This window comes from Pectinophora gossypiella, chromosome 16 (genome assembly GCF_024362695.1).
Source record: "Pectinophora gossypiella chromosome 16, ilPecGoss1.1, whole genome shotgun sequence".
NCBI classification, from domain to species: Eukaryota; Metazoa; Arthropoda; class Insecta; order Lepidoptera; family Gelechiidae; genus Pectinophora; species Pectinophora gossypiella.
In genome coordinates, this window is record NC_065419.1 from 8640720 (window position 1) to 8653607 (window position 12888).

At 37.4% G+C, this 12888-nt stretch overlaps 1 protein-coding gene across 1 annotated transcript; it reads right to left on the reverse strand.

Moving 5' to 3' along the window:
• Window positions 1-2647: 2647 nt before the first annotated feature.
• Window positions 2648-5895, reverse strand: LOC126374073 (basic juvenile hormone-suppressible protein 2-like). The gene is made up of 5 exons (XM_050020539.1): window positions 5801-5895; window positions 5213-5346; window positions 4164-4997; window positions 3904-4079; window positions 2648-3788 (listed from the first exon to the last, which is right to left on the reverse strand). Exons 1-5 carry the CDS (start codon window positions 5877-5879, stop codon window positions 2744-2746), a joined length of 2268 nt encoding a protein of 755 aa, XP_049876496.1. The 5' UTR covers window positions 5880-5895; the 3' UTR covers window positions 2648-2743.
• Window positions 5896-12888: the final 6993 nt, after the last annotated feature.

The following is a 12888-nucleotide window of genomic DNA, read 5'->3' on the forward strand; positions in this document are numbered from 1 at the left end:
GCCGGAGCAAAGAAAACCAGTCCAGGAGGGGTTTCATAGAGGCGGGAATTCAGTGTGAGTGTGGAGCAGCTCCACAGACCAAACCTAATCGTAGGCCACTGTGCCCTGAAACTTGCACGCGGAGGTCCTGATGAGCGCTTCCGCCCCTGCTGTTGCCGTGGCAGCATATTGGGCTGATAAATTATAAATCACGTTGTTCGACTTCTCATCGACACAAAAGAAGAAGAATAAATCCTTTTTTACATCACTTATTTTAGTTTAGCGTCCGATGGCATTAACTACTTAACCGGAAGCAGTATAAATCTGTGCTGGTATAGAGTCAACAAAGTATCTACTTACTGATTTTCAACTGCTCCCTATTTCAGAGTAGTGTTGAAACGCAAAATGTAAAGACCCCAAAATGCAATTTGCGACATAGCCGCATACAAGGCAATTTGCGCCACTGTTTAATGGCATTGTTGACCATAGATTAAAAGGCTATTTTCCTACTACTCAAATTAGTTAGTTTTTACTAAACATCAAAACACGAGATTACATTGGAACTTGTATGAAAAAGCACACTGTGACGTCGTGGAAATTTTTTAATAAAATGTCATAAAATGTACGTTTGTCTTGATTAAAATTCATACCTAAGTATATAAGTTAAATAGACAAAATGTGTTTCGTGAGTTTAGATCTATCTTTACGGCAAACTCGTCCCTGGGCCCAGTTTAAGACTGGGACGAGATGTCCCCCCCTAAGCCATCAGAATTTCATAATTTATCTCGAACCTAGTACCTACACGACCCAATAATTATGAACTATTTCCTTATTTATTTATCCATCAACATTGACCAGTCATGTTCATTTAGATATCTTTTACAACATAGGTACTTACCCAAAATACCAGAATTTTTACATTACCAGAATTTTCGCGATTCTATAACCCACCTAGCCCACCTTGTCTGAATATGGGCTTCCCCATTTGAGGTTACTGGCGCCACCTAGTGCATAACATAGGTACAATTTCGTATGTACCGTGTGAAGTATGTTTAGGGAAGATGTCATTCTCTATCTAGGATGGGCGATTTTTGTATAGAGGGCTCTAGTAGCAAGAGTAATAAAGGGATTTACAGAATCTTCATGCAATATTCAGTATTTGCGATAGTATACCTGGTGTATGTGCAATATGTCTTTAAAATAACCAATAAAACTTCAAGAGAGCCTAGTTAGTATTTATTAATCTGTGACATTATAATATAATATTATATTGATTAGTGTAGGTTGTAGCGTGCTGTCTTATGTAGTAATTTTCCGATATAGCCTTTAATATAGGTAATCATATTGCTACATAAAATAAGTCTGTAAATACACACTAACTAATGTTAATGTTATTAAACCTGATGAGGATTTCATTATGGGAACAAATATTAAGTTTGCCCATTTTTACATTATACTGAAGGTCAAAATATTAAAAAAGTTTTACATTTTTTATTACGCCCGTGCTAGCCGGGTATTAGGGTAACGCGTGACTTTCATACAAAAAAAGTTTGGGAACCCGTAGTGCCTGTTTAATAAACATTACAGTTGAAAAATACATTTGAATTAGTGGTGATGCAATGACCACGAAAATATTATTGTATTTTACAATACCTAGTAATGTTTATTAGGCAGGCCCCTGGTAGAATTATTTCTTATTCTGGATTGTCAGTGAATCTAAGGTTATTACGTTTAAAATTCTTTCACTTTATTATTTTGAAGAGTTCCACGAGAACGTAATTCTCTTCTCATCGTTGACATAGAACAGGTATAACACACGGTTAGCAATGTTTAAGTGTTGTTGCCACGTTCAAAATTGGTGAACGTAATATTTTTGGAGCTTTTCATCCATCACAGATTAGTGTTTGATTTATTTTAGAAATAAAAGATATATTTATGAGTAGTTAAACAGAAACTATACAAAAAAGGTTATTATAAAGTTAGTGATTATTTAGAAGATATGAATGCATGGGATTAACTGTCTGAGAACTGATATTAGGCAGCTAAATTACTCAATTTGTGTAACGTCTAGGGCCCTGTGCCGAGGTTTTTCTTGCAGCTTCTTTTCCCCGGCTATACAGGTTATGAGAAGTTGCAGTAGTTTTAGGCGGATGAGACGTTCGTTATGTAAAAATTAACGATTCAAAGTGTAAAAATGTTACCTACTGAATAAAGATATTTTTGAATTTGTCATTGCCAACGTAGCTTCTCCGTACTGATTCGGGCTCGACTTTGTAAATGTGCGTAATAAATTTTGCAATATTATCAGTATCACATAATCAAATTATTTATGTCATCCATAACACATAAGATAAAAAGCCTATAATTATACGCCCCACTGCTGGGCACAGGCCTCCCCTCAATCAACCGGAGGGGGTATGGGTTATGTCATCCGTTTTACTAATTTCAGAACCACAAAAATAGTAATAGGTAATGAAAAATCAGCAATATTTAGTATCAATTTGTGTATGATATTGTTATCTTCACCTATATGTAAGGAAATAAGTGTAATCTTATGTAAAGTAGTAGTAAAGTGATAGTCTGTGCATGTTATGTCCGTACCAAATTAGTAATACGTTTGTTTTGTTTTCGGAATTATTTCAGGTACTTATTGATTAAAAAAGACAAGTTTATAAAATATTTAATTTATTAAGTATGTTTAATATATATTATATCTAATTTAGAGATTGGTTGGAATTAATATTGATGAATATGATCTAGCAGTTTAGAAGTCGATGGTCTTGTGGTGAGTGTAGTCGTTGTGAACATTAACTGTGGTGTCAACGTCGACATCTACGAAGTAAGTGTCGTCATAGATGCGAGTCACGTCAACCATGCGGTAGTTCTTCAGCACCCAGCGGTCCCAGCGAGTCTTCATGTCGCACACCATCTTCTTGTGGAAGATTATGACATCAACAAACTTCATGTTGGGAACAAAGAAGTTAGCAACGTCAATGTGACGGTCAAGAGGGAAACCAAGAGGCATCTTGTCGAGCAGAACAGTTGATCTGAAGTCAACGAACATATCCTTGCGGTTCACATCCAGAATATTTAGATCAACTCCATCAACGAGCCTCAAAGGAGTCACGATCACGTACAGCAACATCTTCATACCACCGACGTGACCCTTAGGCAGAAGCAATCTGCTGGGGAATCCTGTGTGATAGTTCCTAAGATCCTTGATGAGCATATCCTTCATGTCAGTAATGGTGTCAACCTTTTTCCATAAGTCACGGGTGAAAATACGGTCGTGCACCAAATTGTGCATGTCAACGGATTTCCTCTGAATCGTGTTTTTCCCATTGACCAGCTTGTGAAGGAAGGTATCGATTTCGACGAAGTTGAGGCGGTTCTTGTTAATGTCAATTACACGTCCGAAATTGTCTTGTTTTGGTCCTAGGAACATACGAACAACACAGTCGGCAGTCTTGTCCGATACCAGATCAAGATGGACTGTAAACGGTTGGTGATTAAGACGACGTTTGCGGACCAGGAATTTCATATCACTTGTGGTCTTCTTAAATTCATCATCGGTCAAGATGACAGCGTTTGTCATGTCCATTAGGTAGTCGTCGAAGTAAGTTACAAGTTTGTCGACAACGACATTGTCGATCTTGACTCCTGGGAAGTACAGATCTTCTTTGGTGTAGCATGGTAGACGCCTCTTGAACAAAACAACGAAGTCAACGAGACGCTTTTGGAGTTTGTAGAAAACTGGATCACGAAGGGCAGTCTGGTACTGGTCAAGAACGGTGGGAACAACGAAGTATCTGAAACATTTGGAATTATTGAATATTTCAAAAAAAATGTAAGTATATTCAATGAGTGAATATAACTATGGAATAATTTATAAAATATGCACTTAAAACCTGGTTTTATACTTACTTGTCTCCATGTATGGTATCAAGACCAAGAATTGATTTGCAGATGATGAGCAGGTAGCGGTAGGCATCGATGCGAGTCTTGTCTACGTCAATAACCCGGTCAATCTTCCCGTAGATAAGTTTTCCAAGAGTCTCGATGTCATCAGTCTTAGTTAGTTCAAATCTCTTACCGTTGATCTGCAACGTAATATACATATATTAATTTTGTCCTACAAAATAAATAAGTAATGTTACTTATACGCCAAAGGTCAAAATATTTACCTCAACGTATCCTTTGATTATAGCTTCCTTGATGATCGTTTCGTAGTCCCGGACAAGACGAAGAAGGTCAATATTGTCATCACGTAAGAGCACAAAGTTGTTTGTTCTCTTGGCAAGCTCAACACCGTTGTGTAGTTTCATCCAAGGCCAGTAGCCCTTCTTAACGGGTTTGTCGTAAGTGAGAGTTTTGATGTGACCAAGTCCTACTGAGAGACGCTCCAAGTAGTACCTGGCTAAGATTTGTTGGTACACATACATGGTTAGTTCGAAACGCCTGCACCTAAGCTTGTCAAATATTTCATCCTTCATCCAGAACGGATAGTCGACGTGGAAGTAGTAGTAGTAGGTGTTGAGATCGATATCTTCAGTAAAGTAGCGAACCTTGTCGTCCTCATTTAGCCACACACGGCGGTCGTACACGTTCTCATCAATAATGTAGACATCCTTATCGGTCTTTCTGATTCCGTAGAAGTCACACAGTTTAGTGTCAAGGATTCCTCGCTTCATCTTTAGTAAGTAAGCCTTCTGAATGACATCAGCGCGCACGAAGTAGTAAGGGTAGATTTCGTAAGGGGGAGGAAGGATGATTCCCTTGCAGTCCATACGATGTCTGACGGCGACGGTCAAAGCGTAGACGAACATACCCTCGTTGAGATAGAGGCGCATCCAGCATGCAGTCTTGATGAAGGTGACAAAGTCCTTAGCGTAGTACAACATGTGGAACATGGTAACGACTTCCTTCAGTTGGCGGTCGACATTAAGAGTGAAGATCTCACCACGCGGCAGGAAACCGACTTTTAGGTTCTTGACAAATAGTTTGAAAACATCAACTCTCTGCAAAAAGAGATACCCAAAAAATTTAAATAAGAAAGAGGACGGTATTTGTTACAGTTTATAGCAGTGATATGCTTCGATCATGGTTAGTTATTTTAGTTATGTTACAGTGTACCTACACACTAAGTGATGTAAGTTATGTTTCGATAGCTCTACAATTTTTATTTCTTAAGGAGCTTTTAAAATATTTGTAGGATAAATTTTATTCAACTCACGGTGTACAAGTCAACGTTCTTCTCAATGTCGAATTCCTTGCCAATGTCTACGATATCTTTGTAAATGCACGGCTCCACGACATGGTTCAGCAGCTTCAGAATAGTTATCTGTTTATCTTTTAAGTCCATTTTGCCTGTTGAAAAAAAAAAAACTGTTAAGAATATGCTCAGACTAAAATTCATACACCGTCTCCGTACCGTCGCGGGTAAAAATGTACTTTGGCGACTGGCGGCGATCGACAAAATAAAGGAACTGTATAGCGTGAATTTTTAAAACACATGAAGTAGTCTATGAAGTAGTTGAGAGACCCAGGTACAATCAAATCAAATTAACACAGCAGTGTTGTTTGTGGGGAGGCCTGTGTATTTCCGAAAAGGTACATTAGTACACCTACTCCTCGCCATGTAATAACAGGGGGCGCGCCTATTGCCATTAACCGGCACCTCAATCAACCGGAGAGGTAAATCGTAAAATACTCCACCACGCTGTTTCACTGGACTCTACTCATTCAGCAGAATTTTGAATCGGCGATTTGACGCCCTCCAAGCAAGGAGAAGATGATGAAAAATAAATTGGGGAAAACTTACCAAGCGTAGTGTCATCTAGGACGGGTGTAGCCGTGGCCACGGCGGCCAAGCCTAGTACCAATAATGCGTAAGCCTTCATTGTGCAGTCGACTCTGTATGAGCACAACTGTACCTCCTCAGATATTCCAGGCCTTTTTATACACAAATCACACTGACCTCCTGCATAGTTATTGCTGACAGGTCACAATATTAAAAACTTTCGATACGTTATCGGCAACTTTGTTGTGGTGACAGACTTACTTTCTCGTGTACAGATACAAAATACTAAGGTAGTAAAAATATAAGTTACGGTCTAATAAGTATGAAAAAAGAGTACATACATAGCGATCAAACACATTTACCCCTCTTTTGCTTCGCCGCCGTCAGGTTAAAAAATACGATTATGATGTTATTTTTTAAAGACAATTTAGCTACAGTATTCATTTGTAATGGAAATAGTTATAATTATATGCTATCCGTTACGTAAATACATATTGCCATTTTGAATCGCTACTTTGAAGTATTCATGTATTTTTAAAAATGCGTCCAAAAGGGCAAATAATTTTAGATTATACCGAAAGTACCTGTAATTTCTTATCTGCCGAACCTAGTAACATTATACCTCAATGGCCGTTGTATGACTTAAATAATAAATTGGAAGATAAGTGCAGTGTATAATTTGATAAGTATTTATATTAAATCGAATAACTTTTACGAAGCTAAGTAACTTAGCAAGCTACCTAGAAAGTGCAAAATGTCTATATTATTTTATCTCCGAACCCTTATATCTCTTTTATTTTACGTGCATTTATTAGGTTTGAATAATGATTTTAGTTTCTATTTTTCAGTATTGAATTAATAAAAATGCTTTTAAGGGTGCCCTATCTATCATAAAGGGAGCGTATTACTAAATTTACGCTATCTGTCGGCCTGTCCATCTTGAGCACTCCAATGAAATTTTGACTCGCGTTTTACGAAGAAGAAGACTGGGGAACAACTTACTATGCTCCTGCGAAGGATTGAGCAATTTGGACCGGTTACTTTACCTAATAAAATATTTATTATAAGCATCTATGATCAACGGCCTCCGTGGTCCAGTGGTTGAGCCATATCACAAAAATCACAGGCTGATCACCTGATTGTCCGAAAGTAAGACGATCCGTGCTTCGGAAGGCACATTAAGCTGTTGGTCCCGGTTACTACTTACTGATGTATGTATGCAGTCGTTACATGAGCCATGTTAGGGGCCTTTGGCGGCTCAGTAATAACCCTGACACCAGGGTTGATGAGGTTGGTATTCCACCTCACAACCCAAACGATAGAAGATCTTTATTTCAGAACAGGCTGCAAGTTGCCTTCTGATTACTTGTGGTTATTTCCCCCAAACGCGTATTAAATTCGTAAATATTTAGATGTCTTGCGCTAACAACTTGCTGCATGCTTGTTGCTTGTGGTTTTTGACTTGTTGTAGCCATGTTGTACCAAATAAACGTATAATAAACATATCAGTTAAGTGACATAAACAGTTTTAGTAATTCCATAAAAAAAAACAAATTAATTTCATAAACGCAAACAATGCGGCAAATCTACAATAAGACACATAACAAAATAAGGTTGTCTATTATATTCTTTCTATTTGTCCTTTGTATTTCCTCTGTGTGCAATAAAACATTTGTTATGTTAAACGTTTTCATTTTGTAAAATCTTATTATCGTCTGCAAGTTCTTGTATCAGTAAAAATAAAGGTCTTTTTTTAAAAAAACCGCCGACCACGATGAGGGAAACTTTTTTCAAGACGCAAATCGCCCATTTTCCGCAAACGAGCCGCGGAGCAACGTCAGTTTTTTTTATCCAATTAGTGTTTATCGCGCTCATTATGTATGAAGAAACTCAGGGAGGTCCTTATTGTTTACTATAACCCTCGCGGATGATTTATTTGTTTACGAGTACTTGTGATATCTTTCATTAACAAGTAAAAGTAAAGCCTCGCATCGAATGTTGGTGATTTTTTTAAGAAAGAAAGTTAATAGATTTATTTCCATGTTGGACGCCACACTAACAAATTTAAATTTACTTAAAAAATTATAAGACAAAAATAATTAAAAATATATCTATAACCTAATCTACACATTGTGAAGGGCGTCCAAAATAAAAAAAGGATCTTACGTACCTACAGTATTTATTTATTCAGAAGATCTTTCTCTAAGTATTAATTACATTACGCTATGAACGTACCTCCACTTTTCAGATCGTCTATTTCTTTATTCTTAGGTCACAGAGAGTGTGTAGTGTCGTTCGTCGTACAGATAACAATATTACAGGGTCATTAGACAATCACTTAGTTGGTGATAATAAAATTATCATAGTAATAAGCTTTAAGCGTATTATTTATAATGAGTTCGATGACTACCATAAGTTGATTGTTGATGATGTCCTAATGATCCACCGAAAAGCAAAGGGACCCGCGGAGGTCCGTGTTGCTCTATGAAAGGGACAGATGATTGATAACTGTTCATTTTAAAATGAATGAGCGAATACAATAGGTATCTCGCCGATATGTAACTCATTTGAGGTGTACTGTCAACTTTATTCCGTCAGGTTTTTGGCTAATATACAAAAACGTGTGTTCCATAAATTGTATGCCTGTCGATTACCTATTCCTTTCCTTTTCAGCGGATAATGACATGGCAGGTGTAACCTAAACTAAAGTTAGATAGTGTGCACGGTCACGAGTACTAATATGTATACACTTTGAAACCATGTCACGTTAACTTTTTTGACAAATTAAATCGTAAGTCTCTTTAAATATCAAATATGATAGTGCGACAGGATTCTAAAGTGGGTACATGATATTGCTCATGACTCTACAGGAGTCAGCACTTATATAGATCTACAGTGTAGGAAAGGAAGCTAATGGACCCCAATATTCATTCGGGAGTCGTCATACAAAAAATTGCTTCATCGCCTACACTACTACGTCATAATATATTATTTTGTCTTAGTAACAAGAGGCAGAGTTTGCAAAAGAAAGACTTCCTATGTTTATTCTGTGTCGGTTTATTAGGATTTATGGCACGACGTGGTGTACTCCGGGGAAGGCAAGGAAACGAGCGACCTCAATATTTATGTGCCGCAAAAACTAAAGGATGCCAGAGATATAGACACCGTTAGGCAATATATGTTATTGGAGTTACCAGGATACAAAATAGTAATAATGTTTAGTTTCTTGGGAGATAAGGAAATTTAACGCTATACGTATGGTACTAGTTTAGGCAACAAATTCGGTACATAATAATACTAAATACACGAATAACTATTTACATAACTTTAGGATAACAACTACTTATTGGCATATTCATTTGTACCTTATATATATATTTAGTTCAGGCAGTTAAATATATTCTATGATATTATTGCGTTTATGGCAATGATATTGACTTGAGTTTTAAAAAAAACAACCTTTTATTGATCATAGAAAAGTTCCCCAGTTTTTTTGATCAGACACGTTTTAATGCGATTTGTAACTTTGTAGATAAATCACCCGGGGTGAGAGGACTGTTTTAAAAAAGACAATTTAATTGAATTTAAAACTATTTATTTAGAATAAGACACACGTATTGTCTAAAAGAAGTTCAGCTTAAGACTACTTTAAAAACTAATGGGAAGGGACCAAGCGTCTGATCTCATCACGGCTTATCTTATGCAACGTAGCGCATTCTCTAGGCAGTCTAGACGCTTCATGAGCTTATCTTGGTGAATGTGCAACGTGGCGCATTCTCCAGGTAGTCTGGACGCTTAACTCCTCCCTCCATAACTTCGAAATTCTCAGGGGATGATTTTTGAGACTGAGAATTTCGACGTCTTCTTAAAGTTATGAAGATACCGATAAAAATTGTTAAAACTAAGATTATATATAAAAATAGAGTTCCTATACTAATGCTATTTATATTTACCGCACTTACACTTTTATCACTTTCACTTAGCACAACACTGTCAGCTTTTTTTAGGGCGTACGACAACACTTGGAGATGTCGCAGGTCGACCTCATCCAAGTTGATAGGCTTCCAGGGCGATGCTGCTGCTGAAGTTGGGATTTCCGGAAAATTTATAAGAGGTAACTTGGGATATAGTATTGGAGATGCTTCGGAACTATGATGCCTCAGTGTGACGTCATCGATTTTTAGTTCGCAGTTATCATCGATCACAGCCAGGTAAGTACCTCTGATGTAGATTCTGCTCATCTCACTTCCACAGCGTGTCTTCAAAAGGATGTTGGCTTTAGAGTAGAGAATCCATCGATTAGGTTGTATGGGCTCTACTTTAATTGTCTTCACTTCCACCAGGATAGGATAACAGGTGGTAATATTCATAGTAAACTTCATTAAGTCCGCCACACAGGTATCCTCCATGGATCTTGGGGGAATGTGTTCTTCGTAGCAAATAAAGAAGCCTCTCTCCAACTCTTTGCAGCGTTTGGTGAGTGAGAATGTGTTCGAACCATTCGCAATAAGGTAAGGTTGTTTTGGGATAATTAGGACGGATTGATTTAGGTTGTTTGTAATAGGTAGAGGAAAGACGTGATAATAATCGTATATTCCCTTTTTGACCAAGGGAACTTCGATGATAAAGACTATCTGATTTTCTTTGATATATGCCTTAATCTCTACACACTGCTCTATTTTAATTAAATTTACATAATTTACGGGATATGCAAGGCTCTCTTTACGTTCAATTTTTCCTAAAACAGTTACAAATTCGTCAGTGTCTAATATTGACTGGTGGAGAGTTCCCATTTTGCTAAATGCTATTGCTGTTTCTATTTCATCCAATCTGATATACAACATTTGGAAGTTATGTAAAAATAAATTGTAAATATGAATTAATCTATTGTTTGTAAAATTTGTCATTGACTCATTCAGTATTTTTCTAATGTCCCAAATTTCCCTATCCAATTGGATGAAATTATTTTTTGTTACATTGCTGTTATTCGTAAATGTCCCCAACATTTCAGTGACCAGACTCATTTTCTTTAATTCTGAAATTTGTCGAGTTTTGAGTTCATTTAACATTTTATCATACTTCACAGCATCCTCATTGTCTAAGTTGCCAGTTATTACTTTTATAAGTGACCCTAAAGGGTTTAGTAGTCCACGTTTTATTCTTTTTGATGGATTTAATTGTCTGAGTTTAGTGAAAGTTATGTGTTTTAGGTGATCAGTTTGACTTTTGACATTCGCAAGTTCGAAATTAAAAACATTCTTGCCAAAATGGTTTAGGACGTGTTTGTTGAGGTTCGCATAGCGGTTGAAATTAAACTCTATATCATCGTATACTAAACTTAAATCTAGATTCTTAATTATTATCCACTTATCGTAACTTATAATAGCAGTTCCCTCTTTTACAGGAAGTATCCCGGGATTGTGTTCAATCCGTTGTAGCTTGGCCTCCTCCTGGCTCTGGCTCAACTGGACCACCAGCAGGAGCACGACCCTGTGGAGGACGACGAATGTCCTTAATAGGTACATTGGTATTACGGTTCCTAACATCGACAGGTACTACATTCCTACTTATCTCTCCAACCACTTCTGCTTTTTGAAACCGGGGCTTATCTTTACCGGGGACACCGTAAAATGAAAAGTATTTTATCAGAGCTCTTACTACTTCCGGTGTAGAGCGATTAGGAATTTCGAAAGCCTGTCCTAGTTTACTAAACGCATCAATGATGGTCAGGAAGTATTTCCCTTCTATTGAGAACAAATCCATAAACAATTCTTGGAAAGGTTTTGTCTGCGTCTGTGTCAACTGCAATTCAGGTTTGTATGGTTTGCGGTCGTACTTCATTGCTTTACAAATTTCACACGCGTTTATCACGCTACTGACTGTTATGTTCATATTGTTCCAGTAGTATACGCGTTTCAGCTTCATGAGAGTTTCGTTGATTCCTCGATGACATGTCTTACTCTCGTGGTATTTTAAAACAATTTGTCGTTGCTCTTCTTCGTCCTCTACATGTATAACTCTTTTAGTGCATTCAAATAGTTTGACTGTCCCTTTTCTAAAAAGTTTTATAGCCGCTTGTGTAAACTGTTTACGGTGAATTTCATTTTCAAAATATATGAAATGCTTAGTTTTCGGTTTTACATATTCTTTTAGGAATTGAGTGACCAAATCTGGCCTATTTGTTGGTAAATGTGCTTCTAATATCTTTTGATTGTTACTAGAGATATTCTTTACAGCCGTTTCGTTTCTGTTCCATGTATAAATTAACATCTGATTAGGTTTAGAGTCTATGGCTTCGTTTAGAATAGGTATGCCATTTGTGTCCATGTCTGGTGCCGAATGAACAGTTTGTGATAGAGACATGTTACTCATCGTTCCTTCTGGTATTGTAATGGTGCTTTCAGAAGGCGATAATATAGGGTACTCAGTTTCTAACTCATGCTTTGTTGTTTCTTCTTTCTCTCCACTGCTTATTGATATTACTTCGTCTTTCCGATTTGGTTGCGCGTTACTTAACCTTTCAATTTCAGAAACCACATCATCCAAGTAAGAATGTAATCGTCTTTCAGATTCGTCTACATTCACCTGCATGGATTCAGTATCGTCTTTACCTAAAGCATTTAGCCTTATATGGGATAACGCGTCCGCGTTGATATTTTGCTTGCCATTCTTGTATGTCACTATTGCGCTCGGCATACGCACGTCTTTACCGAAATCTACGAAATTAATAATCGCCTCTCCATCTTTCAGGTCCGCAGGAATCGTCACGCGTGTTTCAGTACGTGGTTGAAGCTGCACTTCGTATGGTGGGTTATATATTATTGGTATTTCTACATTTTTCGTTCGGAGAACTTGATTCTGCATATCGATTGTGGCGCCTAGTTGTTTTAGAAGGTCGGAACCGATCAAGCCATCGTAGCGATTATCGACGTCATAAACATAAAACTTATGTTGTAACATGCTCTTAAAAGTTTTCAGAAGGGGTATGACGATGACTTCGTCGTGTCTGCTACGAGCGTGAGTGCTTACAACCTCGAAGGGTTCGAAGAACTTATAGTTGGCGAAGAACTCGTCAACTTTCCTTGGGCTGATAAACGATCGAGTGCTTC